We start from the raw sequence: 26,890 nt of genomic DNA on the forward strand, positions 1-26,890 counted from the left end.
CTAAAAGACACAAAATCAGCAGATCAGAAAACAACACTACTTCATTTTCTGGTGAAAGTATGTGAAGAAAAGTACCCTGATATCCTGAATTTTGTGGATGATTTGGAACATTTAGACAAAGCCAGTAAAGGTTTGTGCTTTCACAGAAAACATTTCACAGCTCTGGGTCTTTAGTTAGTTCGTCAAGACAGAAAGTAACGCCTTTTGTTTGAACATACTTGCTACTTTGCCTCTGTATTTTAAATATGTTTTTAAAATATAAAAAGATAGGTAGTTGTATAGTTTAAAACCTTATGACTACCTGCCAGCCCCTCCTTCTGCTGCTCAGCTGCCTCCTCTGTAACCATGGTAATGCTTAATGCTTACTTGAGTCAGGATCCTTCACTTGGGGAGGATCATTGTGTCTGGGCTAAGCCCCAGTAATCAATGTGCCTAGTTAGCCTAAGTTAAATCTGTGTCCACCCACACTGAAGGTAGAGACTGCATCCTTTGTCCTAGTAGGGACCAAACAGCTAGAAATTCCCTTCAGTCCTTTCTAATGCCCAGCTATCTCATCTGCTTCTGTCCCTACTGGATTTAGATCAGGTTGCAAAGGGTTAGGATAGGACAGGAACTGTTATTAATAGTCATAGTATGATTTAAATGCAATTTTTGATGACTTGAAGATTCCAGTTTTTATTTATATATCCTATTCTGTGGTAAAAATTTTACTTGCTCCAACCACCAATTTATGCATACACATTTCTATGAATATATGCGCACTGACGTACATACTTCTTGGGAGACAACTCATTTGAAATGGTGGGATAGCTGTATTGTCAGTGTGTTGAAAACTGGTCATTAGAAATGGCAGACTATTTTTGTGTTGTTTGTTGTTTATTGTCTTCCTAAAATTAGAACTTTTCAACTTAAGAATAATTCACCACAATCCCCCATTTTAGTGACTACTCCTTCTTAAAAAAAATTACTTTTGTCATTTTCTACTCCTTGTGTTTCTTCCATAAAATGGGGATTGTAACACTCCATCTGCAGAGTGGCAATGTGATTGGATGAGATGTTCTTTGACAGTTTTTCCTGAGATGTATGTTTCTTTGAAGTATGTAATTCATACAGCCAATATATTGAGGTGGCAGGGAGGGTAGGGGAGAGTTAGAAATAATTAGTCTGGATTTTTAAGACCAAAAATAAGCTTTTTACTTTACTTTTTGCTCCTGAATGCTAATGTTGTAATGATGTTGGAATGATTTACTTTGCCCTTGTGTTCCCTAAGAATGTCCTTGACATAAGAAGAGAATGACCATGTGTGTGTACATGTATATGGGTGTAAGTGTTTTAATGGAATTTAGGAAGGGAAAATAAAGTTTTTTTTAATACTAAACAATGAGATAGGGCAAAAGTGCACAGAGGAAAAAGAACATTAAAATAACTCAATAATACTCAAAATAGCTTTTGAGTGATTGATTCATTAATTCAGGGAAGGTAATGTCTCTAAAATGAGATTTCTGAAATTTGGGGATAAAATTTAAGTATATGGGCCAAAAGAGAATTGAAAGTGGGGAAATTGAAAGTGATGCATGGTAAGCATGATAAGTAAAAAAATAATAGATGAAAAAGTTATACATAAAGTCTTGAAACACAGAGAAAGCTTTTTTTCTAGAGAAAAGATAGCTGAGTAGAGTAATAGTTTATATCAACATTCTGTCTTTGGGTAGAATTAAATCCATGCAAGCATTTTATGTTAATAACAGTTTGCATTCCTGACCATGTCACCATCTTTTTCTCCTGTTTCTAAAGCTGAACGGTGAGCTGGAACTTACTTCTCTTTCAGATGTACGTGTTAGTATAGAATTTATTTTCCAGCAGTGGTGCTCTAAATTAAGTTTTTAAAATATCATTTATCTATTTTGACTCACTTAATTGTACTTAAAATTCTGTATAAATATTTTATTATTTTCTTTTGAAAACTAACTTTGATAAGGGCTTGTAGAGCTGTAGCTTGATAATTAGATACTTATGTTTGTTTTCTTTTTTAATGTCTCTACTGGGGCATCCTAGGGCTTCGAGATTTTTCATTTCCATCTGTTATAATGGAGGCATGCATATGTGTATAGGTCAGCAGATAGCATGAATGTGTTACACCGGGAGCAGCCAACTAGATATTTGAAATGAAAAATCCATCACTGAGATATATAGATATAGATGATGTAGATTTTTTTTTTTTACATAGTGTAGGTGATTGTAGAGCATAATTTCTTCGTGTGATAATATTACCCTATTAATGAATGAGATTTTAGAGGAATGAATGTAATAGTTTTGGATGAAGTAAGCCTATGTTTGCTTTGGAAAATTTCAGTGCTTTTCTATTATATATCATCATTTAAAAGTTTCCATATTTGAAGTCTCCTCAGTGAGCTATCACATGAATTAAAAAGTACCTTTGTTTTTGAGACATAACAAAATCCTGGCCATTAAGTCCTCGTGGATCAGCAGGGGGATCTTTCATTGCAACTAATGAGCTTACCCGTATGACAATTTTCAAAAATCTACTTCATTAGGGCTGCTTCTTTTCTAAGAGATAATGGCTTACAGCTTTTCTGTTGTATTTCAATGAAAATATTTTGGGTCATTATTGTATTTCTATATACCATTGCAATATTTCTTTTTTTTTTCTTTTTCCTGGTCTTTGAAGGGTGAATACATTGTTCTCTTGTCTAAACAGCTGAAGTTAATGGACTCCAATCTGTGAAGGTTTTATTGATTATTTCACAATAACCAGCTTCATGATTAACCTTGAATGGTATTTTATTAATGAGTAGAAAATGCGACAAAACTCGGAGAATTTGGGGAGTTAATTGAGGCAAGTTTACAGTGTCACCTTGTTCAACCCTGTCTGTTTCAGGGTTATTGTATCTCTGCCATATATTTCTCTTCTTCCCTAGAGAGTCTAAATTCTAGGAATGCTGTGCAAGTCCAGTCTAGAACTCACTTCTTCATTTGATAATCAGGTGTTGTGTGATTACTCGGTGTCAGAAACTGTGCCCTTGTCTTGGTAGTAACAACAGGTGACCTCACTGGCATCTAGCTCCTGTCCTAACTGGCTCCTTTTACATTCTCCGGGTCCTTTATTCTTCCTCCTCTTCAATGAAGCCTCTAACTATTGCCTGTGTTATTAGTCTAATACTGAGCCCTTCTTTTTCTTTCTTGCCATAAATCCTGAGGTGATCTCTTCAGCTTCCAAGGGTTTACATACCATCATTTCATTAATGACTTACAGATCTCTACCCCCGTCATCCCTCCTAAGCTCCATGCTTGCATATCCAACAGCATTCTTGCCATCTTTAGCCACACCACACGCATAGATCACAATAGGCCCATAAAATGTGCTTTTCTTTCCTACAGCCATTACCTCTCCTCCCTAAACTTTATTTACTTGAGAAAATCCTTCCTAGCACCCTTTCTTTGGTATCCCTGTTTTCATTCACCTTGTCTCTTTACAGCTTTCATTCACATCAGCTGCGAGCTGTGTGGTAGATTCTAAGTTAAATCTACGGGAAGCTGTGGTCTAGAATGTTGCCTCATACCCTCCCTCATAGAGCAGCTTAAGAGTAAATGTCATTTTCCCTCTGGGGCTTTTTTCTTGGTTGTTCTGGGAAGCGCCACCTAAGTTTCAGTGGGCTCTAGTCTTTCTTCAAGGATAAATTCATAGGCTTTCCAGAAAATCTTAAACCACTGTCTAAGAACTCAGAGTCTAGATTAGAGAGTATTCCTGGAATTACTGTAGATGGAATTAGCTTCTAGAGAATGGGCCGCCTTTGGTGTATTGTCAGAGTGGATTTAATGATTCCCCATTTCTAATGTTTTTTCACTTTTTTCCATTTCCACATGTTTAGCTTTTGGGAGCATTCTTTGATATCTTACATTTGATATTTGTCCTCTCCCTTTTATTGACATCTCTGCTTTTAAGACTGTTTGTTTGCTTTTGGCTAGTAACTCCTTGGTCTGACCCAAATATTTGTCTACTCAAATACATCTCCAATTCCAGTGCCACATGACTTATCAACATTTTATGATAAATGGCTTACTAAATACCAAATGTTTATCTTTTATTCACCTACTGTGAGCACTTAGAACACTTCATTTCCAGGTGGCTGCCACCTGGAAATGTATAGTGTTTAAAATTTCAAATTCATGTGCTCTAACAAGCAGAAAGCATTTTCAAAGGCTCCCATTAACCTTCTTATACTCTACACTTCTAAAAATGCCAATTAAAATTTATTAGTTTGATGTATATATTTTGAATATTCAGGATTAGTTGTTAATTCAGTTGCATTTTAGACATTAAGTGTGCACTTTAAGTACATAAAAATATTCATTGTGTGACAGACTTAATAACATAAATACCATTATGTTAGGTCATAGGTTGGGGCCTCTTAATTTTGTGAGATAAATCATTCATCTGGCATTTCAAATTAACTGTAGGATATTAGAGTTTTATGAAAATAGTCATTTGTGTGCATTTCTGCCAATATAGTGAAATAATTCGAAAGCTCATGGGGGGGGGCATTTATAATAAAATAATTGAGAGATGACAACCAAATAAGGTATTGCTTTAACTGAATTATCAATAAAGGGCACAAAAATGTATTCTGGTAGGAGCTGAATTCTGTCCGCCTGTGCCTAAGCCCTTCATATTTGGAAGCCTTAATCTTTAGTATCTCAGATTGTGATTGAATGCGAAAATAGGTGTTTAAAGAGGTGATTATGTAAAACGAGTCTCTTAGGGTAGGCCCTAATCCAGTGTGAATTGTATCCTTATAAGAGGAGGAAATTTGGATAGATGGACACCAGGGGTTCACATGCATGCAGACCAACCATGTGAGGAGACAGCAAGAAGGTAGCTGTCTATAAGCTAAGGCCATCTTCTTGCTTCAGAAGAAACCAAATATACTGACACCTTGATCTTAGACTCCAACACTGTGAGGAATGAAGTTTCTGTTGTTTAAGCTACCCAGCCCTTGGCATTTGGGATGCACCTCTAGCACATTAATAGAATAACTTAAGGCACTTTTCCTGCTTAGAGCTTTTCGGCTGTAGAATAGTGTATACAGAATGTTGTTTTATTTGATCAGATCACTTAAAGAAACAGTCATAGCCCTGCTGTGTTAGGTGTTCACTAGTAAGCAGTTTCAGAACATCAAAGGTTCTTGTTCAAAGGGCGCCTGGGTGGCTCAGTGAATTAAGCCACTGCCTTGAGGTCATAATCTCGGGGTATGGATCGAGTCCCGCGTCGGGCTCTCTGCTCAGCATTAGCCTGCTTCAATTCTCTCTTTTTGCTGCCTCTCTGTCTACATAAATAAAATTCGCACATTAAAAAAGGAAGAAAAAAGGTTTGAGGTTCAATCTGAAATACCACATGAGTTTATAAAATTACAATGAATATTCATTCCTTTTTTTGAACAGACGGCAACAGAGTTATAAGGATATTGAGGCAATCTGATATCTCATGAATATTTTATAGAGTTAGAATGATATCTTGATTTTATATTAGAACATTTGTTTATATAATTAAGTTTTTGTTCTTTTTTTTTTTTTTTAACTCATCCCTATATATATATATATATTTCTTTACCACCTACCTCTGTTTTGCTACTTTAATAGTTGTAATTTTATTATAAGCAAGTAGCCAGTAAAGGCTAGTAATACTCTGAATTATCCGTTGACTCTTTTCCAAAAGGGAAGTGTGGATGGATGGTTGTACTTTTTTTTTTGCATTATCCTGTAGAAATAATGAAAACATTTGCTATCTCCTACCTATGTAACCTGATTCTGCGGCTAGATGGTAGAGTTACAAGTTATGTCTGGGAAACTACTTTGTGACTCCTGTGTAATTAGGTCTCAATAATCTATTTGGATAATCTGTACTGATCTAGTTAGCATACTTAAGAATTGTAGAATAATTTTAATGTCACTAACAAGCCAAATGTTATAAATGATAAATTTATTTTTAAAATGTAACTCTATAGGTTTGCATATATGTATTAAAAGGGCAGTATTTGTAAAAATTTTCTATTCAAATGAACACTTTTAACATAAAAAGGTAGCATGAAATATATAACTGGGTCCTTCACAAGGTAGCTACAAGATATATGAAAAATACATGTAGTATACTATGAGCTCAGTGTGCTAGTAAGGGGCCACAAGGTGCAAGTTGTCTGTTGGATAGGATTTTACTTAAATTCTCCCGGTTAATTTCCAGGGATTAGCTCTATAGGGTTGGCGTCAAAAGTTTATATCAGAGACTCGCATGTAAGGTTGTATTGCACTGTTGTTCTGTGCAAATATCAACTATTTTGAAAAGCGTCGTAATGGAATGTAGAAAGAGCATGACCAGAGTCCCTCGAAGGATTAAGGAGTCTATAGACTGATGCTGAAGAACACTAGGCATGGAGGAACTACACTTCCAGCTAAAGATTGCTTTTTGAGATACTGAGCTGAGAACATTTCCTGAATCGGCTGCTGCTGGGGCTGATAGATGATGATGAAGAAGAAAAACACATCAGGAAGACCTCTATATCTTTTTGGAGGTTAGCAGACTGAAAGTGGCATCAATACAGCATTAATCTTTTCAAGAAACTAACAGTTTACAGTGTTTGCAGATTTGGGGCCAGCTACAGATTTGAAATAGCTACTGGAACAGTTCCGTCAGTGTCACCTATGAGCCATAGCTCACATCAAGTCACAGGACATCAAGTCACAGGACAGAATCAACAGTGACAAGCAAGGTCTCAGAGCTCTTCTAGACGGCTGGCCACAAAGCAGTATTTACGGCCCCTCAGTGTTGCAACAGGAAGTGGGAAATTATAAACAAGGCGGATGGAAGAAGATTTCAGAATGAGAGCGTTCTGAAGGATAGCTTACCATAACAAATCTGTGCGCTCCGAGGAAGCCTAAGCAGGGGGTGAAACACGCTCCCTCACTGCAATCTGCTGAATGTCGCTGCTCACAAGGTCGCCATGTCACCAGCTGGGTGGAGTGCTATGGGGGGGGCTCAGATGCTACAGGCAAATCTGCCAGCTGCTCCCAAGAAACCAGGCTGTGTGTGACTTGCCGAGTCTTGAAATAATAGTTGTATGAGCTTCATAGGGTTGCCATAACGGATGAACACACGCTAGGTTCCTTTAACCAGTAGAAGTGTATGAATTTATTCTCTAATTATTCAGGAATACAGCAGTCTGAACTCAAGGTGTTGGTAGCATGGGTTCCTTCTGAAGTCTCTCAGGGAAGAGCCATCCTGTGCTTCTCTCATAGCTTCTGGTGGCTGCCAGCAACCCCTGGTGTCCTCTTCTCCTCCACGTCTCTATCTCTCACCTCTCTTTGTAAAGACACCAGTCATTTGGTTTAAGGCCTCCCTAAATCCAGGGTGATTTCATCTCGAGATTCTTAACTGATATTCTTTGCAGACATCCTATTGCCAAATAAGTCACATGCTGAAGTGCTTTGTGGCCATGGATTCGGGGGTGAGAGGGCTACTACCCAACTCCCTGTAGTCGTCCTTGTCCTCACTCCCATAACTGCATGCAAGTAGCACCAGTCCCTCTGAGTGTCACGAAATGGTGAAGCAGTTACACAGATCGACATACATATGGAAAGCAGTTAGCATTACGTCGTGAAATGTTTTGGTGTTTAAGGGTTATTGTTGGTGAGCTTCTGAAATACCCTTTTCTTTCATCATCGCATGCAAATACTAAAGCATTTAAAACTGAAATCGATCATATGCCTCTGAAGGTAAGGAATTTTCATTAACAAGCGGTGATACTTACAATAACCCCAATAAATAATTTCAGTGGGCAAAATAAAAAATGGGATCCCCGTGAGATTTTGGAGGAAGTTGTTACAGTCACAGAGTCTGAAGTTAGACCACTGGGGTGCAAACCCCACCTCTGCCCATTGCTGGAGGTGTAACTTTGGATGAGTTCCTTATCCCCATTGGGACTCAGTGTTCTTACCTGAAAACGGGAACAATAGTTGTATTTCATTCAGAGGTTTGTTGTAAGCTTATAGGTTAATATATGCAAATAAATAGTTGTATGTATATATGTGCAAATAGTTAATATGTGCAAATAGTTAAATTGTTGTATAGCACACCATAAGGACTATGTAAATATTCTCTGTATTTGCTGTAGTTGTAGCTGTTGTTTTTCAGTGATTATTTCTTACTGACCCACAACTGCCTATTTCGTCAGTAATAATGCAGATAAACATGAGTCTCTGTGATAAGCAAGAGTCTCTGTGAATAATATAATTATGTCATTTTAACATGTATTCTCAATAGTTATTTGAACAGATCCCGACTGTGTCTTGCCTGAAACTTATGTAAGCTTTTGAATTTCATGGATCTGTGTCATTGAAAAATTTATTTACTTTTCTAAAAATTAAAGAACGATATATGCATAGGAAATTGCACATATCTTAAGTGCACAGCACAATGCATTTTCACTGGTTGAACATCCTAGCATAGGGAAAGGAATTTGGAAAATGAGTTCTACTTTCCTTCCTCTCCTGCAGCCTGAGTCACTATTTTTATTTCCTGTTTTGAACTTTGATAAAAAAGATTTCTTTTGAAAGAGGGCTTCTACTATTAAAAAGCAGTAAAAAGTAGCTAGGGTCCAACAACTCTTCAACAACTTGGAGCTTATTTTTTTCTAGAAACTTTTGCATGTCATTTAAAAAATAGATTTACTAGCTTGGAATTATTAAGGAATTAGTTAGTTGGAAATGTTTTCCATTTCCACATGAAAATGTGAAATACAAATGAACACTTAAGATAAAATGTTGTAGGATGCCTGGGTGGCTCAGCCGTTAGGCATCTGCTGTCAGTTCAGGTCGTGATCCCAGCGTCCTGGGATGGAGCCCCACATTGGGCTCCCTGCTAAGTGGGAAGCCTGCTTCTCCCTCTCCCACTCCCCCGCTTGTGTTCCCTCTCTCACGGTCTCTCTGTCAAATAAATTAAAAAAAAAAAAAAAAAAGATGTTGCAAGTGATAGAAACATCAAAAAAGATATTTCTTTGCCTACATAGAAAAACCTAAAGATAATAGGTTCTGGATAATCTTCCCCCCTCCCCTCAGAAGAGGTCATCTTCAGATATAGATTTAAACCGATCAGCAGTTGGACTCTTGTCATGTAAGCGCATGTGTCCTGTTTCTCAGCAGCTGTCTGTCATACTATGTATTTGAAGGAAAAAAGTATTAGTGCTCATTTATGGTTTTGGGTATGTTTTGACCTTACAAGGAAAGAAGTCTTTCCAAAAAGTTGATTGAATTCTCACGGTGTAGCAAACAGGATGCTAGGCATTTGCATCAATAAGGATCAGACCTGAATTTGACAGTGAAAAAAATAAGATGGACGCCTTTGTATTTTTACGAGCCATCTCATGAGTGCCTCCTCTGTCCAGGCACAATTTGGAAGATGGGATAGGGCTGTGAGCATAAAAGAAAAGTGTCTGCTCTAAGTTGATGTTTTATGGAACATCTGCCACAGGAAGAAGTGCACGTGTATTATGTCATATGGTGAGCTCTGGAATTCCAGGGCAGGGTTTTGTTTTTTTCCCCACAATTAAGGCTGAGTGGTCAGAGAAGTCCCCAGAAAGAAGGTGGCCTTTGCGAAAAAAATGTGAAAGAAGTGGGAGGAGGAGGCAAGGCAATCTGGGTGTCAGAAGCATTCTAGTCAGTAGAGCCCTAGAGAAGTCCCAAGAGAGGCAGGTGAGACTGGAGCAGAGGGAGGGCATGAGAGATGAGGTCAGAAAGGTCACAGATTCTGTAAGACAGGACTCCTCGTTAGACAGATTTTGACTTTACTTTGGCGGGGGGGGGGGGGCATTAGAAAGGTTTCGAGCAGAAGATTGACATCTGACTTGTATTTTCAAAGGATTGGTTTGGCTTCTGCTTTGGGGAAAAATCCAGAAGAACAATGGCAGAAGCAGTGAATCCACTTAGATGGTGTAAGGATCATCCAGGGAGGAAAGCATGTTTGCTGGGACCAGAAGGAGGGAGCAACAGCAGTGGGAAATATTCTGATTTTGAAGGTTGAACCAATAGGACTTTATGAGTGGGTGTGTTGGGTATAAGAGAAAGAGGAGTCATAACACAAATTGTTTACTGAGGTGTAGACGCAGATTCAAAGAGGAAAATGTGGCACGGCTTGGTGGCTCAGTGGGTTAAGCCTCTGCCTTTGGCTGGGGTCCATGATCTCAGGGTTCTGGGATGGAGCCCCACATCTAGCTCTCTGCTAAGCAGGGTCCCTGCTTTCCCCTCTCTCTGCCTGTCTCTCTGCCTACTTGTGATCTCTCTGTCAAGTAAATAAATAAAATCTTAAAAAAAAAAAAAAAAAAAACAAAGAGAAAGATGAGTTCCAATTTGAAAATGTGAGTTTAAGATGCCCATAAAATATTAAAGAAAGGTTCAATAGGCATTTGGCGTTCAGCGGAAGGATATGGGCTGGAGGAAAAATTTGCCATTTTTCAGGTCTAGAGATAATGCAGTCTAGGACATGTTAGGCTGCGTGGTCTCTTGTAGTCATATGCAGAAGTTTATCTTAAAATTTGCACATCGTCCAATCTGTATTTAATATTTACCATAGGATACAGTAGAAATGGTAACATCTCCCTCCCATACACATGCACACAAAAGCATTATCCCGAGGGAGTGTTTTGAATAACATGACAGTTGTCTCTAGGATGGACCTCTTTTGTGTCCCGTTTACTGTGATCTTGACCATCTTATTTTTAAGAAGGAATTTTCAAAATCTCATAAACATAGTCTGTTGAAGGGTTTGTTTTTACTACCACTACTGGTTTCTTTTTTCTTTAAGATTTTAAAAATTTATTTGACAGAAAGAAATTACAAGTGTAGAGAGAGGGGGAAGCAGGCTCTCTGCCCAACAGGGAGTCCAATGCAGGGCTTGATCCCAGGACCCTGAGATCAGGGCCTGAATCCAAGGCAGAGGCTTAACCCACTGAGCTACCCAGGCACTCCACTACTACTGGTTTCTAAAAAGCTGACTGACCTTTAACACACTCTTCATGATTGTAGAGCACAAGGCTGCTTCTCTCCGCCAGATCGGAGAGCAGGGGAGGAAGTGGAGGGTTCAGAAAACCGACCTGAGCTAGGCCCTTGCACTGGGCTGCGTTCACCCTCTCACCTCTGCTTGCTTTCTACCTTTCCTCTTTCCAGGTTCCATAGTAGACATAGGCCATTCTCTAGCAGCATGATGTTAAAAAAATAAAATAACCACAAAATTCTCATTGCATATAGTACAGTAAATTAGGAAATGCAAGTTAGGACAATTTAGTGTCAGGGGTCCCATCAAGAATGAGAACAATGAGAAGGGATGGAAGGAAGACAGCAGAGGAAGGCCAGGGCTTGATGAGAATAACTGACCCTTCATTCCCCACTGCTTCTTTCAGTTTACCTTTGTCTGTGGTGATTTGAGTTTGTGCTTTTCTGTCCTCCGGTTTCAGTTGTATGTTTTCTCAAAATAAGCATGGGTTTCACAATGCTATTCTAGAACTTAGATTTCTGTTAGAGGCCCACTTAATGTGGAGGTTTTTAAAATTTGCTGAGGTTTTTATCCATCTTGTCTAAATTTATTTATTTATTTTTTTAACTTGCATTTATAAAATATTCTTAGAGTTTCATAAAATACCTTTATTTGATTGGGAGCCTGAAATGCCTTTTTTTTTTTTTTTTTTAAGATTTAATTTATTTATTTGACAGACAGAGACCACAAGTAGGCAGAGAGAGAGGAGGAAGCAGGCTCCCTGCTGAGCAGAGCACCGGATGCGGGGCTCAATCCCAGGACCCTGAGATCATGACCTGAGCCAAAGGCAGAGGCTTTAACCCACTGAACCACCCAGGTGCCCAGGAACCTGAAATGCTTTAATGCCTAGTTTGTTGCCCTCTCAAAACTACTGTGTTTATGAGTACAAAATGGTTCATTTAGGTTTGAATTGTTTAATGGTAATAAGTTGTGTAAGCCTTCTTTAAAGAGATCGCCTTTCCTGGAATGTTTTCATGATAGGTAAGAATGAATGTGACACTTCTTAGGATGCTTGTTATAAAATAATAACCAGCATCTCCAGGAGATATTCACAGAGGATTGTTATTTAATTGTAAAAATTACATAGGCCTACGTAATTTCTACTCTCCTTTCTTGAAATCTTAGCAAATGGCAGAGGCCATAGCATTACAGAAAGTCTATACTTTACTTTAAACTTAAACACTTATGGTTGTGACTTTTAACTTTTTTACTTAATACCTCTAATGCATAATTATCATAATGACAAGGCACTGAAGATAAATCTGTGTGCTGAATTTTAAGGTTTTAGATATTTACTCTATTAACCTCAAGAGGTGAAAGCTAAAGCCAAAATTCATTCCTTCAGCAAATATTTGAGTGTCTGCAGTATGTTATGTAATTGAAGATACAAAAATAAATAAAATATGGTATCTTCCCTCAAGGAATTTGTGGTCATTTGGGAGAGGAAGGCACACACAAAGATAAAAGTAATGGAGTGTAGTAATTGCAAAGATAGAGATAATTACCAGGTATGATGGGTGGGGAGGGCACCTCACTAGGGGGCCTAGCTAGATTTTTTTGACCCTTTTTATTATGTCTGAGTAGGATTGATCGAGGGGTGCAGTAGACAAGGCAAATAGACATTTTTTCCAGTGTCAGTACTGACAGAGTGCATGAAGAGGGGCTGGGGGGGGAGGGAAACTAAAAAGCAGGGTGTCGTTCTAGAGTAAAATGTAGCAGCAGAGCAAGAAATAGTCAAGGCAGCTTGTGGGTGGAGCTCAGATGTCCTGAAAGCAGTTTACTGGCTGACTTGAAGCCATGTTTAAATTAGTGTTTGGAAACTCCTAAGTGCAGAGTGTGGAGAAGGCAGAAACACAGTTCATGGTTCTGCTGTTCACCAGGATGCGGAGATTGCAGATGGGCGGTTGCCTAGGGGCTGATACACGTGACATCTGAGGTGACTGAGAGACATTCCATTGATTGAATATTAACTGAGTAAAATGCAAACGTGGAAAGTGCCCTTAAAATAATCTAGTCAACTCTGTTTGAGGACGGCTGTGTTTTGTTACTTACAAGTAATGGAAGAGAATAAAAAAGATTAATTTCTTGGTCAAGGAATGTGACAGTGTTGAAAGATAAAATTCATACACAGGTCACATACAAGGACACCAGTAAATTAACACTTCTTTGAGGGTGTACAATTTAAAACTCTGCTGTAGTTGGGATTTCTAGTACAAAAAAAAAAAAATATATATATATATATAATCACTGAGCTCAAAGAACTTGACAGTTACAAACAGTACAGTTAAAATTATGTTTGAAGATGTATAAAGGAATTATCTGTGGAAATAGATTTGCTGAAAAAGAAAGACACCGAAGAAGTTCTTATATATTCTTTGGTTTTCCCTGTTGGATGGCCCAGACATGATTAGCCTACTATTTGCTCACATCCTTCTCTCTCACAAGTGTGCTTTGGTCCTTACTTAAAAACCAGTGAAAGTTGGTTACTTACTCTTAAATCCTCTTAACCATAATGTACAAATAATGTAACCAGAGACAGCTGATGAAGCATAAATAATGGCTTAGTGGGGTTTCTAACTGTAGAGTAACTGCAAGAAGCATTTTTAAAGACAACTTGCTTACTCTTTATCACGTCACCATTAAATGTTTGAATATGCCCAAACAGTCCTAATATTTTATCCTTCCAATTAGCAACTTTCCCTTTTTAGAGTGACTTCTACAACACTGTTCCTGGCCTGATCACGATGATTCTTTTTACTTTTTCTCTGAGTCTGCTATTACTTCTTTCAGCCTTTAAGCTCTTCATTTCTTACTGAGTGCTAAGAGTAACACTGCATCATGCACTCTCTTAAAAAAAAAATTCTTTATCCTATGTTACCGCATTTGATCTTTTATGAAATGCTTATAAGCTAAAAATAGGAGGTAGGATTCTTCCCATTTCACTGATGTGAAAATAAAGCCAGTGAGAAATTGCTTCAAATCACAATGACCTGCTAGGAAACAAAGAATTGGATCACTTCCTATAGGCTTCTTAGGCCTTTCTCTCATTGCCCTGGGAAGTGCTCATCACTCACCAGGATGGCTCTTCAGAGGGCAGCCCACATCCGGTTGTTAGACCCTTCTGAGCAGCACAACTCATGAATCAAAAAATTTACTTTTTTTTTTTTTTTTTTTTAAACACCTCCTCACAGTCACTGGGGTTCTGCCTTTTCTCCAGACATGTACTTCTATATATCCAGGTGATATATTAGAAATACGTGTTTGGTCATTTTCCAGTTTCCTGGTATAGAGGACCTAAAACCTAGACTTTTTTAAGTTATAAAAATGTGTTTTGTATGCTAATGAGATGACTCAGGCAGATGGGGTAAGAGAGGAGGAACCTAGATAGCTCCAGGATGGGATGCTGGTCACCAGAGTCAACAAACATGTGATTAGAGGGTTAGAATTATCAGCCTACCGTCTGACCTCTGGGGGATGGGGAAGGGGGCTGGTGATAGAGTTGAGTCACCACTGACCAATGATTTGATCAGTTGTCTTCATGTCATGAAGCTTCAGTAAGAACTCTGGAACAGGGACACTGGGTATATTCATAGAAGCCATGGAAACTGTACTACCTCCCTACCCCCATTCTTTGCTGTATGCATACCTTCCCTTTGGCTGTTCCTGAATTGCATCCTTTATATTAAAACTGTAATAGATATAGTGCTTTCCTGAGTTCTGTAAGACACTAAATGACAGAAAATAAGTGGGAGGAGGGGCATGGAAATCCCTGACTCTAGCCAGTCCATCAAAAGTGTGGGTTATGGGTGATCTCTAGGTCTTGGGATTGTTTTCTGAAGTGAGGGCAGTCTGTTGAGGCTGAGGCCTTAAACTCCATGGAGTCTGCATTAACTCTAGGTACTTCCTGTCAGAATTGAAGTGGAAGATTACCCAACTGGTGTCCACGAATCAGAGAATTGATAGGATAGTTATTGAAACATTGTATTAGGTGTCAGGGGGGGAAAAAAAAAAAAAAAAGAAAGAAAGAATCCAGAATCCAACTGTGTTCCCTTCCAGTGTGTGTTCCCTATGTTCCCTTCCTTGCCTGGTGTTTTTTGTTACATTGGAGTTTCTTGGACTTTTATTCATCTTTTCTGTAGGTATTTCCCCAAAATGACATGTATGTGTAGTAAATTGGATTAGTGGACTAACGGTATTTTAAGTACGTGCCTTTGTTTCATGGTATATGAACACATTAAGTTGAAACATTCATTTAAAAATATGTTAGCATATCTATCTGTCATCCAGCCGTCCATCCAGAGTGCTTACATCTAGTCCCCTGAGTTTGGCCACATGTGGATTACTTGTGATTGCACGAAGCAAGATTATACAAAAAGACAGTCATTGTGTGAAAGCCACATCTGTGTATTTAAACACTGTTACTGGCAGATAGGTAGCAGTTGTAAAAATAACATCTCTGGAGAGAAAAACAGTTAAAAATGAAGTCTGAAAAAGTCACTACTTTTAGTTGTTTGACTTTCACTCACTCAACTCTAGTTTTGTTATCTGTAAAATGGGGTAATAGCAATGTCAACTTCATGATCATCCCATGAGGATTTTAAAAATTAATGGAATATCCTGAGGTGCCTGGGTGGCTCAGTTGGTTCAATGTCTGCCTTCAGCTCAGGTCATGATCCAAGGTCCTGGATCAAGTCTCGTATTGGGCTCCTTCATCAGTGGGGGAGTGCGCTTCTCCTTCTCCCTCTGCCTTCTCTCTCCTTCTCTCTCTCCCATAAATAAATAAATCTTTAAAAAAAATTAATGGGAGAAGCTTAAGACAGGACCTCAGAACACTCAGTGTATTTTAGCCACTGCTGCTGTTATCCCTACTAATACAATTACAACTGTCACTACTATTGTTTTACTACTAATAAGCTTGTTTTGAACCTGATTTACAGCATAAAGTCGCTGTACAGCTTATAAATTGTTGTGAGCACATATTTATTCAAAATGATTTTACGTGTTTTTGAACTTGTATTTTTTTTTTTTAAGATTTTATTTGACAGCACAAGTAGGCAGAGCAGCAGGCAGAAAGAGAGGGGGAAGCAGGCTCCCTGCTGAGCAGAGAGCCCAATGCGGGGCTCGATTCCAGGACCCTGGGATCATGACCTGAGCCGAAGGCAGAGGCTTAACCCACTGAGCCACCCAGGCACCTCTGAACTTGTATTTATCTAATGAGGAGTTTCACAGTTGAAATATAAAAGTGACTGAATCACCTGTAAGATTTCTTGAGAAATGATAGAGGAAATGCTAATGAAATACTAGATAAGAGATCAAATAGACTAGGAGAGCAAAGGGAATCTCTTCTTGTAGTGCAGATACAGAACTTTGAAAGAAGCAAAAAAAAAAAAAAAAAAAAATGGAAATGAAAAGAGTAAATGAAACACCCCAGGCCTAATTAAATAGAGGTCTTGCTTGTGAATAATTGACAAACAGACATAAAATTGAAAGAGCAGAGCATAGCAACCATGTGTTACCATCATGAGCAATGTATAGCAAGATTTGGTTACTTGAGTTAAATAGATTGAATTAATTAATGCACTAAATGCTGTCATGATAGAAATATTTTATACACTCTTTTATTTGTGTTTTTGTCTTAAATGTAAGGCTGACAGAAAGGGGAAGCATGAGTAGCACAAAACTAATGAGAAAATATGCACCTAATGTAACTTCAAAATGGCTTCACTAGAGTGGGAGACAAAGGTTGAAGTATCATCGCTCCCGGCACAAACAGCTACTGTCTGTGGCTCTCGGAAGAGTTCATTCATTGGCCTCATTGAACATTGGCGCCGGGTGGCTCGATTGGTGACTCTTGTTTTCGTCTCAGGTCATGGTCTCAGAGTCCTAAGATGGGGCTCCCTGCTCAGCGGAGAATCTGCTTCTCTGCCCTTACCCCTGGCCCTTCCTCATGCACACCCTCCCTCTCTCTATTTCAAATGAATTAAAAACAACAACATTGTTTCTTCAAATTAGCCTGCTAAGTGATTTTACAACAAAATATGTAAAGATTTTATTAACAGCTAATTAATATGTTAGAATAGCTAATTAATATATTAGAATAACAAATGTTATTTTGTATACAGCAAATTTAAAAAACAAAACTCCATGTTCTCATGCAACTTTCTTTTTCATGCTTTCCTTCTATTCCATTTTATTGAACCAAGGCTATAAATGTGTATTTTTAAACTTTCCCATTTTGTTGGGCATTTAGGTTACTTTCAAAGATATTCCCATTCTTACAGGTGAAACCTGACTCTTGTCAATTTCTCAGGATTAATTGGAAGCCTAAACATAGTAGCATACTTAGAATTACTATATGCATTTTTTCATCATTATTTCATATAGTTCACAGTAATGGGAAGCAAAAGAAAAAAAGTTTTAACCAAAATTCATCTGAGCACCCAACCTTGGTTTGGGTCTCTATATCTTTATATATCATTATGTATCACCATATAATGATATAAATATATCATTTATGTATCATTAATTTTTTTCCTTGATGTCATCTAAAACTGTGCATAGAATTTAGGCAGTGATGACTCAGTGTCCTGCTTGGTAACCAGTACATTGTGATAGGGCCTTAGCGCCCCCCTGTATTTGTTCATGGGCACTGTGAGAGTAGCTCACAGTCAAAGGAGGAAAATTGTTCTTAGATAATAAACACACATTGTGCTCAGGGTACCAGTAAAGAAAAGGTGACAATTGTTCTACATGTTGCTAAAGTAGCTTGTGCTACCTTTTCATTCCCATTAGAGATTAGCTTGGACAACAGAACACTCTTTTCCACGTGCTCATTGTTCCCTGTCGAGAGATCCCGATTTCGAAAAATGTTAAAATTATGTTGAAATGGGCTTAAAGTTCAAGAGTCCGTATTTGCTCCTCTTTTTCTGAAGGGATTATTTTGTAGTGTTTATGGTGGTCAAGGGCTCTAATTTTAAGTAAAACTCTATTAAATGTGGTTTATTCCTGAGAGCATTTCCTAAATTTCATCTTATGTTTTTTTAGGTAGGAAATTTCCTTCATTTTTGCATTTGAAAACATAAAGGTTTAAAAAAATTAGTGAAATTTATCTTTAGTAGATTGTAAGGTTTTTCACAAATGTTTTGGTGTTAAAGTGTTTTACCTTTTATATATTATAATTTTGTCCTTTCAAGGCATTTAATATACTCTCTTTTAGTCTCTGTAGAAACGCTGGAAAAGAATTTGAAGCAGATGGGAAGGCAGCTTCAACAGCTTGAGAAAGATTTGGAAACCTTTCCCCCTCCTGAGGACTTGCATGATAAGTTTGTGACAAAGATGTCCATATCCTTCTGATATCTAAATAACTTAAGTCACTAGTCTACTAGAGTTACAATTTATTTAATGTTGTAGGTATATTTGCATAACCAGTGGTTATTCTGTAGCCAAATAGCAGTTTAACTTTCGCCTTCTTGTGGGAAAATTTATCAGTGTCTTTGCCTATTATGAATAATACGGAAATGTGCTTTCAATTCTTTTTTAAATCAATTTGGATATTTTCTCTCATCTTTGCCCTTTCATTTGCCCTCTTTCTTTCTGATGTTCATGGTAAATTGAAAGGACGTGAAAACTGAGTTTTAGGAAGTTTGAATCTAACTCATGATGTGATTTAGATGATTCTGAAATGTTTTAGGAAGGAAACAAAGGCTTTGTGAACTGGTATAACTAGTCAGCTTAATTTCATGGGTTGTTATACAACATTATCTCATGTTCCAGAAACTTTAATATTTCCTTTAGAAATACTGCCTAGTTCCAAAATGAAAATGGAATTTGTCGTGATCACTACTTGTATAGGTCTTCTCCAAACCGAAAATAAAATGTGTGTGTGTCTGTGTGTGTATAAATGAGACTTGTGTCCTTAATTTAAGGTTTCTTTTGAATTCGATTATCTTTGGTTTCACTAACTTTGTGGCTTAATCTCTAATGAGTAATTGAAGTAATAAACTTTTTTTTTTAATTTCCTGAAACGAATGTTGAGTTGCTTTGCAAACCATTCTGTGAGATTAGAGACTGATATCTTTTGTGTTATAATAAAGTATTACTACTATGCATTATTAAAATCCCATATGGACCTCAGAATTTTATATGAAAGGATAACCCACTTCCAATGAGCTCTTATAAATAGACATTCCTAATATTTTAAACTGAGATACTTGAAATCAGATAACTACTTTTCCTCTTCCCATATCTGCTCCCCTGAGATTTATAAAATCACAAAATTATTATTTGGTTTGTCGTAGATTTTATTGTATATGCTTTCAGCTTAATTGTGAATTAGTTCAATTTTTAGCTTTCTTTGCTGTCTCTCTTGGGAAATATCATAAAAATGCACTCCAGCAACAATCAATTCAGGCTAATGTGTTTGTTTCCTTTCATATCTCTCCTACCCATCCAGTTTCTTGTTTTATTAGATAGGGCACTGTTATCACTACATTTGAGAAGGGTTTTTGTTTGTTTGTTTGTTTTTTGTTTTTTTAAACTAAAGGTGAAATCCGTATTTACCCATCAAAAAAAATACTTTCGCAGCACCTTCTTATTTGGCAATGTATGATTTTTAAAACTAAATTGGTTATTACAGTTACATTGGCTTCATCATTCTTAGCTCCCCCCCCATCATTTTATCATGTTAAAATATTTATATGCGACAGTTTATTTTAATCATTAAGCACTGTTAATTGAAGTACTTTCATTGTTCCCTATAGAGAGAACACATTTTAGAAAAGGGTTTACTTGCATGCAGTTTCTGGTAATACACTGTGAGCGTACTAATTGGGAGGCTTGGGTTTCTGGAACCTATAACCTAAGATAAATGCCTGAGCTTGGAGTGAAGGTGGTAGAATCCCGCTCAGCAGAGGATCCCAGGACCTATCCACACTTGTATTCATATGACACAAGAAACTGAATGATGTTGGCTTCTTGAAAGGTATGCAGCTCATAAAAAGCAACCAGCAGGAAATCAGAAACAGGAAGGATGATGCTTTGTTGGAAACAATTTTTCATTCTGAGTACAATTATACTCCATGGACAAGAAAGCTACTACATCCTGTCACTAAATATCACAACCTAGAAGCCTCTAATGAACTGATTAGCATTCATGTATCTCTTGGAAGTCAGATATATGAACAGTTGGTGTACTTTGCTATTGACAAAGCTTATAATCATAAATATTCTTTGCTGAGATTAGATTGCACTCGTTTGCTTTTCATCTTGGTTAGACATACTAGTTTCGAAGTAATTAAATTCATTCATTGCAAAGCTTTATTTACTTTAATTAGGACTGACAACAAGTCACATTTTGAATATTAAATGGATTTATATAGATCTTATTAAAATGGCAAATTGTGAGCCTCTTATCAGATCTCAGAAAATGAAAGAATTCGGAAACTAAAATGCACAATGAATAAAAAAATGTCTTTAACTAAAGTTTGGGTTCTTAACGCTCAAACTTTGCCTTAAGTTTTAGTGCTTATTAGTTAAAACGCGTGTCTAATTGTTTGGTTCATCAACCAATTCTGAAAGAATGTATGTATTATTTAACTTGCTAGGGATGCATTTTTTACAAGTAAATATTTAAACAATCATGACTTAGTAACTTAAATAATCCGTTAATTGAATTGTTTTAAATTATAATGATAGAATCTGTTATATGAAATTTCGCTATTAGCATTCACTTACAGTATATTGTAATTTTATTCTTCCAGTGACTGCTTTTTTACTTATATAACTACTGAATATAAAAATGTGAATTTAATACATCCTTTTAAAATGCATGTAGTTATTTCATATACTCACATTGACTTTTTAGTAATACTTATGTTACTTTCCAATTGCTAAGCCTGGGTCAGAAATACGATTGGAGTTGACCGTTTCCACTGTAAATATTTGCTTGAAAAATTTGGGACATGAATTTAAGGTAGGGCCACCAACATAGTTACATGCAAACTATTACATGTGAAGTATCCACACTTACCTCTTCTATGTGAGAAAATTAGGAAAATACCAGGATTGGTGTCATGTGGTGCCTGTTCATTTCTTTTGAACTTTAGATTCTAGAATACTTCTTATATTAAGGAAGATAACAAATAGATCCTAAAGCATTGCCTTGAATTTCTCCTTGCCCGGAATTTACCTTTTCTTCTCTTTCCTACCCCATCTCCTGAGTCTCTTAGAAAAAGTCATTTTGCCAGACATTTCTATATATTTTTTGTATTTGTCACACTTATAATCACTTGGCTTTTTCTCATGTTATAGTCTTTAAATTTCTTCACTGCAATCTTACTTTATTTTCATACTTTTTTTTCCTTGTTCTCGTATATAGCAATGTGTTAGGCACTTTTGAAATTATTACACAGATGCTAAAACTATTCCAATAAATTCCTTGAAAGACTTAGATCTTATAGCTGTATTCCACACTGTGTAAAACACAGCATCTTTTAGGTAAAAGAATTCAGTACCTTTCTATGTGATTGAACAGCAGTTAGAAAGTAAAATAGAGGAATGGGATCTGTGAAATATAAACTCGTATAATACATGTCCATTTGCAAGAGTGGGAGTTTGGGTAATTGGGTGTGATTTGTAATAGAAGATTTTTCTCTTGAATTTCCCCTCTCTCCCTTCCTCTCTTCCTTCTTAACTTCCTTGTCTTTCCTTCCTTATCTTCCATTGAAATTCTGTTTTTTTGTTTTGTTTTGGTTTTTGGTTTTTTTAAGATTTTATGTATTTATTTGACAGAGGGAGAAACAGAGAGAGAGGGAACACAAGCAGGGGGAGCGGGAAAGGCAGAAGCAGGTTTCCTGCTGAGCAGGGAACCCGATGCGGGGCTCGATCCCAGGACCCTGGGATCATGACCTGAGCCGAAGGCAGCTGCTTAACAGTGGAGCCATCCAGGCACCCTTCCATTCACATTCTTAACAAACTTCTAAAACTTGTATTAAAATATCCTGCTCCTCATCCAAATCGGTAATGATCTTTTCCTTCCCTGAAGCCTCACTGTGCTACAGCTACAGCACTTGGTGCTCGCGGCTCTTTTGTTGTAACACTCCATTTGTTCCAGGCCATGTCCCCTTAGCCAGGAGTTGCCCGACAGCCTGATGTAAACTAGCCTCTCTCTGTCTGTATAATATCACACACTTTTATTTTCATCATTACACTTATCACTCTCTGACGATTCATGCATTTCCTTCTTTATCCTCTGTCCCCACTCTCCAGAAGGTATGTGTCATGAAAGCAGGGATTCTGCTTACCTCGTTAAGTAGTGTTTTCTCTATTGCCCAGAACAGTGAGATGCAGTGGAGCTTAGTGAATACTTACCGAATGGCTGGCTTGCTGCCTGGCCGGCTGGATCCTGACTACTTAAGATCTATGAAAGGTTTTAGCTGTAGGGGACCGACTAAAGCTGGTCCTTGTAAGATGTGTCAATGGAAGTGATAGCTATCATAGTGGGGGGAAAGCACAATAATCAGGGCAGGACAGGAGACTGAATGTGGAATGTATTTGTGCTGGGTGGTTTCACCGTCGCTCAGTGAGAGAATAGCCCATCAGCAATGATGTGGAGTGCCTCATTAATGTAACCGTTTATTCTGACCTATCAGACAATCCTTCCTTTTAAACTGAAAATTAATTTGACATTTTCCCAAATTGTTTCTGTTCAGTCACAATTTTGCCATTCTTGTGGGTAATTCCAGTTATTCAAAGCTCCACTTCATTCCTTTGGGAGCAAATTGTTTCATAGATAACAATGATAAGAAAATTAACTTAGAAAGCTCTCTAGCTGTTAAAACAAGACCATGTCATTCCCATGGTTTTGGCTCTTGGTTTTCTTTCCCATCTTATCTTTTTAGTTTATATAGAATTGCAATATTTTTATTAAGAACATTCAGGCAGGCGCCTGGTAGCTCATTCAGTTAAGAAATTGACTTGATTTCGGTTCAGGTCACAATCTGATCTCTTGTGAGATTGAGTCCTGTGTCGTGCTCTGTGCTGGGTGTGGAGCCTGCAGAAGATTCTCTTTCTGGAGGCACCTTGGCATAGTTGGTTAAGCACCTGACTCTTGCTTTCAACTCAGGTCTGATCTCAGGGTCATGAGGTGGAGTCCTGTGTCGGGCTCTCTACTCAGTGGGGAGTCTGCTTGAGTTTCTCTGTCCCTCTCCCTCTGTGCCTGTATCCCCCCTCAAATAAATGAATATTTTTTTTTAAGAAAACTCTCTCCTTCTCTCACCCCCTCAACACCTTCTCTCTTGCTCTCTCTCAAAAAAAAAAAAAAAATGCTTAAGCATATTTCTAATGTTTTATTGACTTGTGATTACTAAGAAGTGTTATTGGGTAATACTTAACAGCTTGACTTTAACCTGTTGACCAAATTGATTCTTTTTTTAAGAAATATTTATTTATTTGAGAAATCACACAAGCAGTCAGGTTGGGGAGGTGGTTGGTAACAGCAGACAGAGAGGGAGAAGCAGGGAGCCCAATGCAGGGCTTGATCCCAGGACCCTGGAACCATGACCTGAGCTGAAGGCAGACACCCAACAACTGAGCCACCCAGATGTCCCCAAACTGATTCTTGAGAACGGGCATATTCCCTGGTATTAGGATAAAATGACTAGTATTTGTGAAGTGCCTGTTATTAAAATGCAAAGCCTTACCATGCAATGAGGGAGAAGAAAAGGAGTAGCTTTAGGACCATGCAATTAGCAACACTCCCTAAAGTAGTACACTTAGCGTGTTGTCCAGCACACCTATTTTCAGGGACTCTCTTAGGCCTTAGCATTACATCCAAATTGTATGTGTGTGAATGTGTAGATATGAAATTTTTTGAATGGAAGTTCCATAGCTTTCATCACACTTCTGAGGAGGCCTGTTACCCTTGCCACCAAAGTTTAAGAGTGATGACACACTAGCGGAAAATGAATAATTGGCACCAATGTTTTGACAGATGAGTAGACTTAATGCAGCCAAGAAGATGGAACACAGCATCTACAGACGGGACTGATTGTCAGAGGTGACTGTCCTCTAGAAATGTGGTGGGACCCAAGCCCTAGTAGGGAGTTGGACTAACAGGAACAACTCAACTCTGTTCTAGCAGAATACAATGGATTACAAATGCTGTGTGTTCAATGGAACGAACTTAGAGCCATAGAGATGAGAGAAAAAGGCTTTGCAAAAGAGGAAGAATTGAAGGAAGCTTTAAATGATAGGTTTGGACAAGCAAAGGCAGAAATCAGTTTCTCTTTTAGACAAGAGTTGAGAATAAATAAATAATCCATATGGATATAGCCTGTGTCTGGGACATAAATAATTTTAGGTGAGAGTTATAGATTGAATAAATAAACTAATGCTGATTTCTGACCTTACTATATAAATGATGGAATGATTATTTCATGTTACAAATGAATCACCATATGGTCCATTTAATGTTAGTTCCTGAATGTGTTTCAAATGTTTTTTTAATTTACATAAATTCACTTTACAATATTTCATGAATATGGATATTTCCTACGACAAAGTGATTGGAAATCCGTCACGTGTGACTGTATTGTTATAATTTCTTACGATTTTGTGATTTGAGTAATTATACAAAATCTTTTGTTACTCATCCAAGCATTAAAAATTGATACTGCACATACATTCGTTAACTGCTGCTACTGTTCTGAAGTAGATTCTAGAAAATATAAGGAGGCATTTTGCTATTCAGATTAATATAAACTGAGCCACAGGAAGATCTAAAGATTTTCTTAAGGTTGTTAAAAAATATCAACTCTTGCATTAGAATCCAGACTTCCTACATTCTAGTTTATTCGTTTTTTCCTAAAATACTATATATAAAAGAAAGAAGAGCAGAGTATGGCAGGGGAAAGAAGAAAAAAGAACGAACCAGCTTTAGAAGGGTAGTAGGTAATCTGTGGTCTGACCCTAGACATGGGTATAAGTGAGCTGTGATTGCCTGGGATGCCTTTCCTTTTGGGGAGCTTGGGTTCTAAGTGTCAGAAATTTTCTGTGCACCTTGAATACCACTACCCATCCGGAACCAGTGCTGTCTCTTACTCAAAGTGAAGAGCTCAGATCAGTTTCCTTATTTTATCTTCTACTGGGGAATACTCTGATCAGAGGAATCCTATCTTTTAAAATTGAAAATTGTGGAAAATCTTTCCTTTAGGTTATAAATATTCCATGTTCGGTTTTGTTTTCTTGGTCTTAATCTAGTTGTTTTTACTACTGACTTGTAAAAAAAATACATTTTTTTTACATTAAAGACAACAAAATGGCTTTCATAAGCTTAATTCTATATGTTCCATATCTTTAAATGTCCCAACGAGCCATAGAGGAATATGAACAATACTCTTAACAGTGTCATCTTTTCAGAATGAGGTATGGTATATCTAACTGCATTAGTGATTTGTCACACCACAAAGGAAATGCTATGGTTTGTTTAAAAAATGTTTTCTAATGCTATCATTACATTCACTGTTAGCCTTCTGAAAATCAGTGTGCTTTGAGCTGTGTTGTCATAAATAAGAGAGAGAAGAACATTTCTGTATGTGCAGGTATATATGCCAGATCATAATTTTAAATAATGTAATGCATAGAATAAGGTATGTACCAATTTTCCAAAGGAAAGTTAAAACATGAAGTTATGTTCATTTGGAGTTCTTAATGTAACTCTTAATTTATTTTTGGATTGATTTTAGAAGCTTAAAGCTTAAAATGAGTAAGTGGGCAATAAAAAAGCTAAGTGTTTACATTTACTACAAAGTGGTATTCATCTCTCAAAGAATTTGGCATTATTAACTCATTACTCCTTGGAACAGCCCTGTAAAATAAGTAGTGTTCTCATTCCCATTTTATAGATGAGGAAATGGTAGCACAGGGAGATAGAGGCACTTGCCCATAGCCACTTACCACCAGGTACAGGAGTCTGAAATTGACCCCAGTTGGTCTGTTTAACCTCTGTGTTCAGAGCCCATGTAGTTGATTTCAGTATTGTGGAAATTACTCCATTTCAGCTACCAAGCTCTACTTTAAATCATACTGCATGATCTGAATAACATATATACACAAGTTGGAAGTAGAATTTCCTGGAACTCAGTTGTAAAAGAAAAATTTTAAATACTTAAATTTTCTGATAATTTTGACAAAGTTATGAGATTGAAGTTAGGATTTCACTGCTGCACAGGATGGATTGAGTTGTAAGAGCAGTGACTTGTTAGAGGTACTTCTGGCATTTTGGAGATGTATAATAGTGCCTAACAGTTCAAACACTAGACTCCCAGGTTTTTCCTTAAACGTTACTTTGTAAATTTCTGAATCCCTTAACTATAACATACAGCTTTGTTATCACTGCAAAAGAACAATACGAGAAGCTTTTAAAGTTACACGAAAAGATGGAGAAGTTATACCAGAGTCTGATGGGATACTATGCCATCGATGTGAAGAAGATGTCCGTGGAAGACTTTTTTAATGACTTAAATAACTTCAGAACCACATTCATGGTATGTTAAAATTTTCATTTGTTTTCTAAAAAGGTGTCTGTGTCTATACCATCGCGTCAATTATTACTTTAATTTCATTACCTTATTCCACTCTTGTTGTCTGTAGTAAAAACCTACCTTTCCCTATGTTGAAAGTTAGCTTTAAAAATTTCTGATTTTAATACGATTGAAAAATAGAAAGTTTGTTCTCTTTTTGGCCTTCCCAACATTAAGCTGTAATTGGAAATTTTGATTGAAAATGTGACAAATTCTG

General features: G+C 37.3%; 1 protein-coding gene across 1 annotated transcript; it reads left to right on the forward strand.

Moving 5' to 3' along the window:
* On the forward strand, nucleotides 1-26,637 carry LOC123393610 (protein diaphanous homolog 3-like; the record flags this gene model as incomplete). Its single annotated transcript, XM_045086153.1, has 3 exons — nucleotides 1-130; nucleotides 18,312-18,436; nucleotides 26,473-26,637. Coding segments are annotated over 3 exons (420 nt in total), but the record flags the coding sequence as incomplete, so codon positions are not given.
* Between the last annotated feature and the right edge of the window lie 253 nt (nucleotides 26,638-26,890).

This window comes from Mustela putorius, unplaced genomic scaffold, assembly GCF_011764305.1.
Source record: "Mustela putorius furo isolate JIRA1106 unplaced genomic scaffold, ASM1176430v1.1 tig00000883_pilon_pilon_pilon, whole genome shotgun sequence".
NCBI classification, from domain to species: Eukaryota; Metazoa; Chordata; class Mammalia; order Carnivora; family Mustelidae; genus Mustela; species Mustela putorius.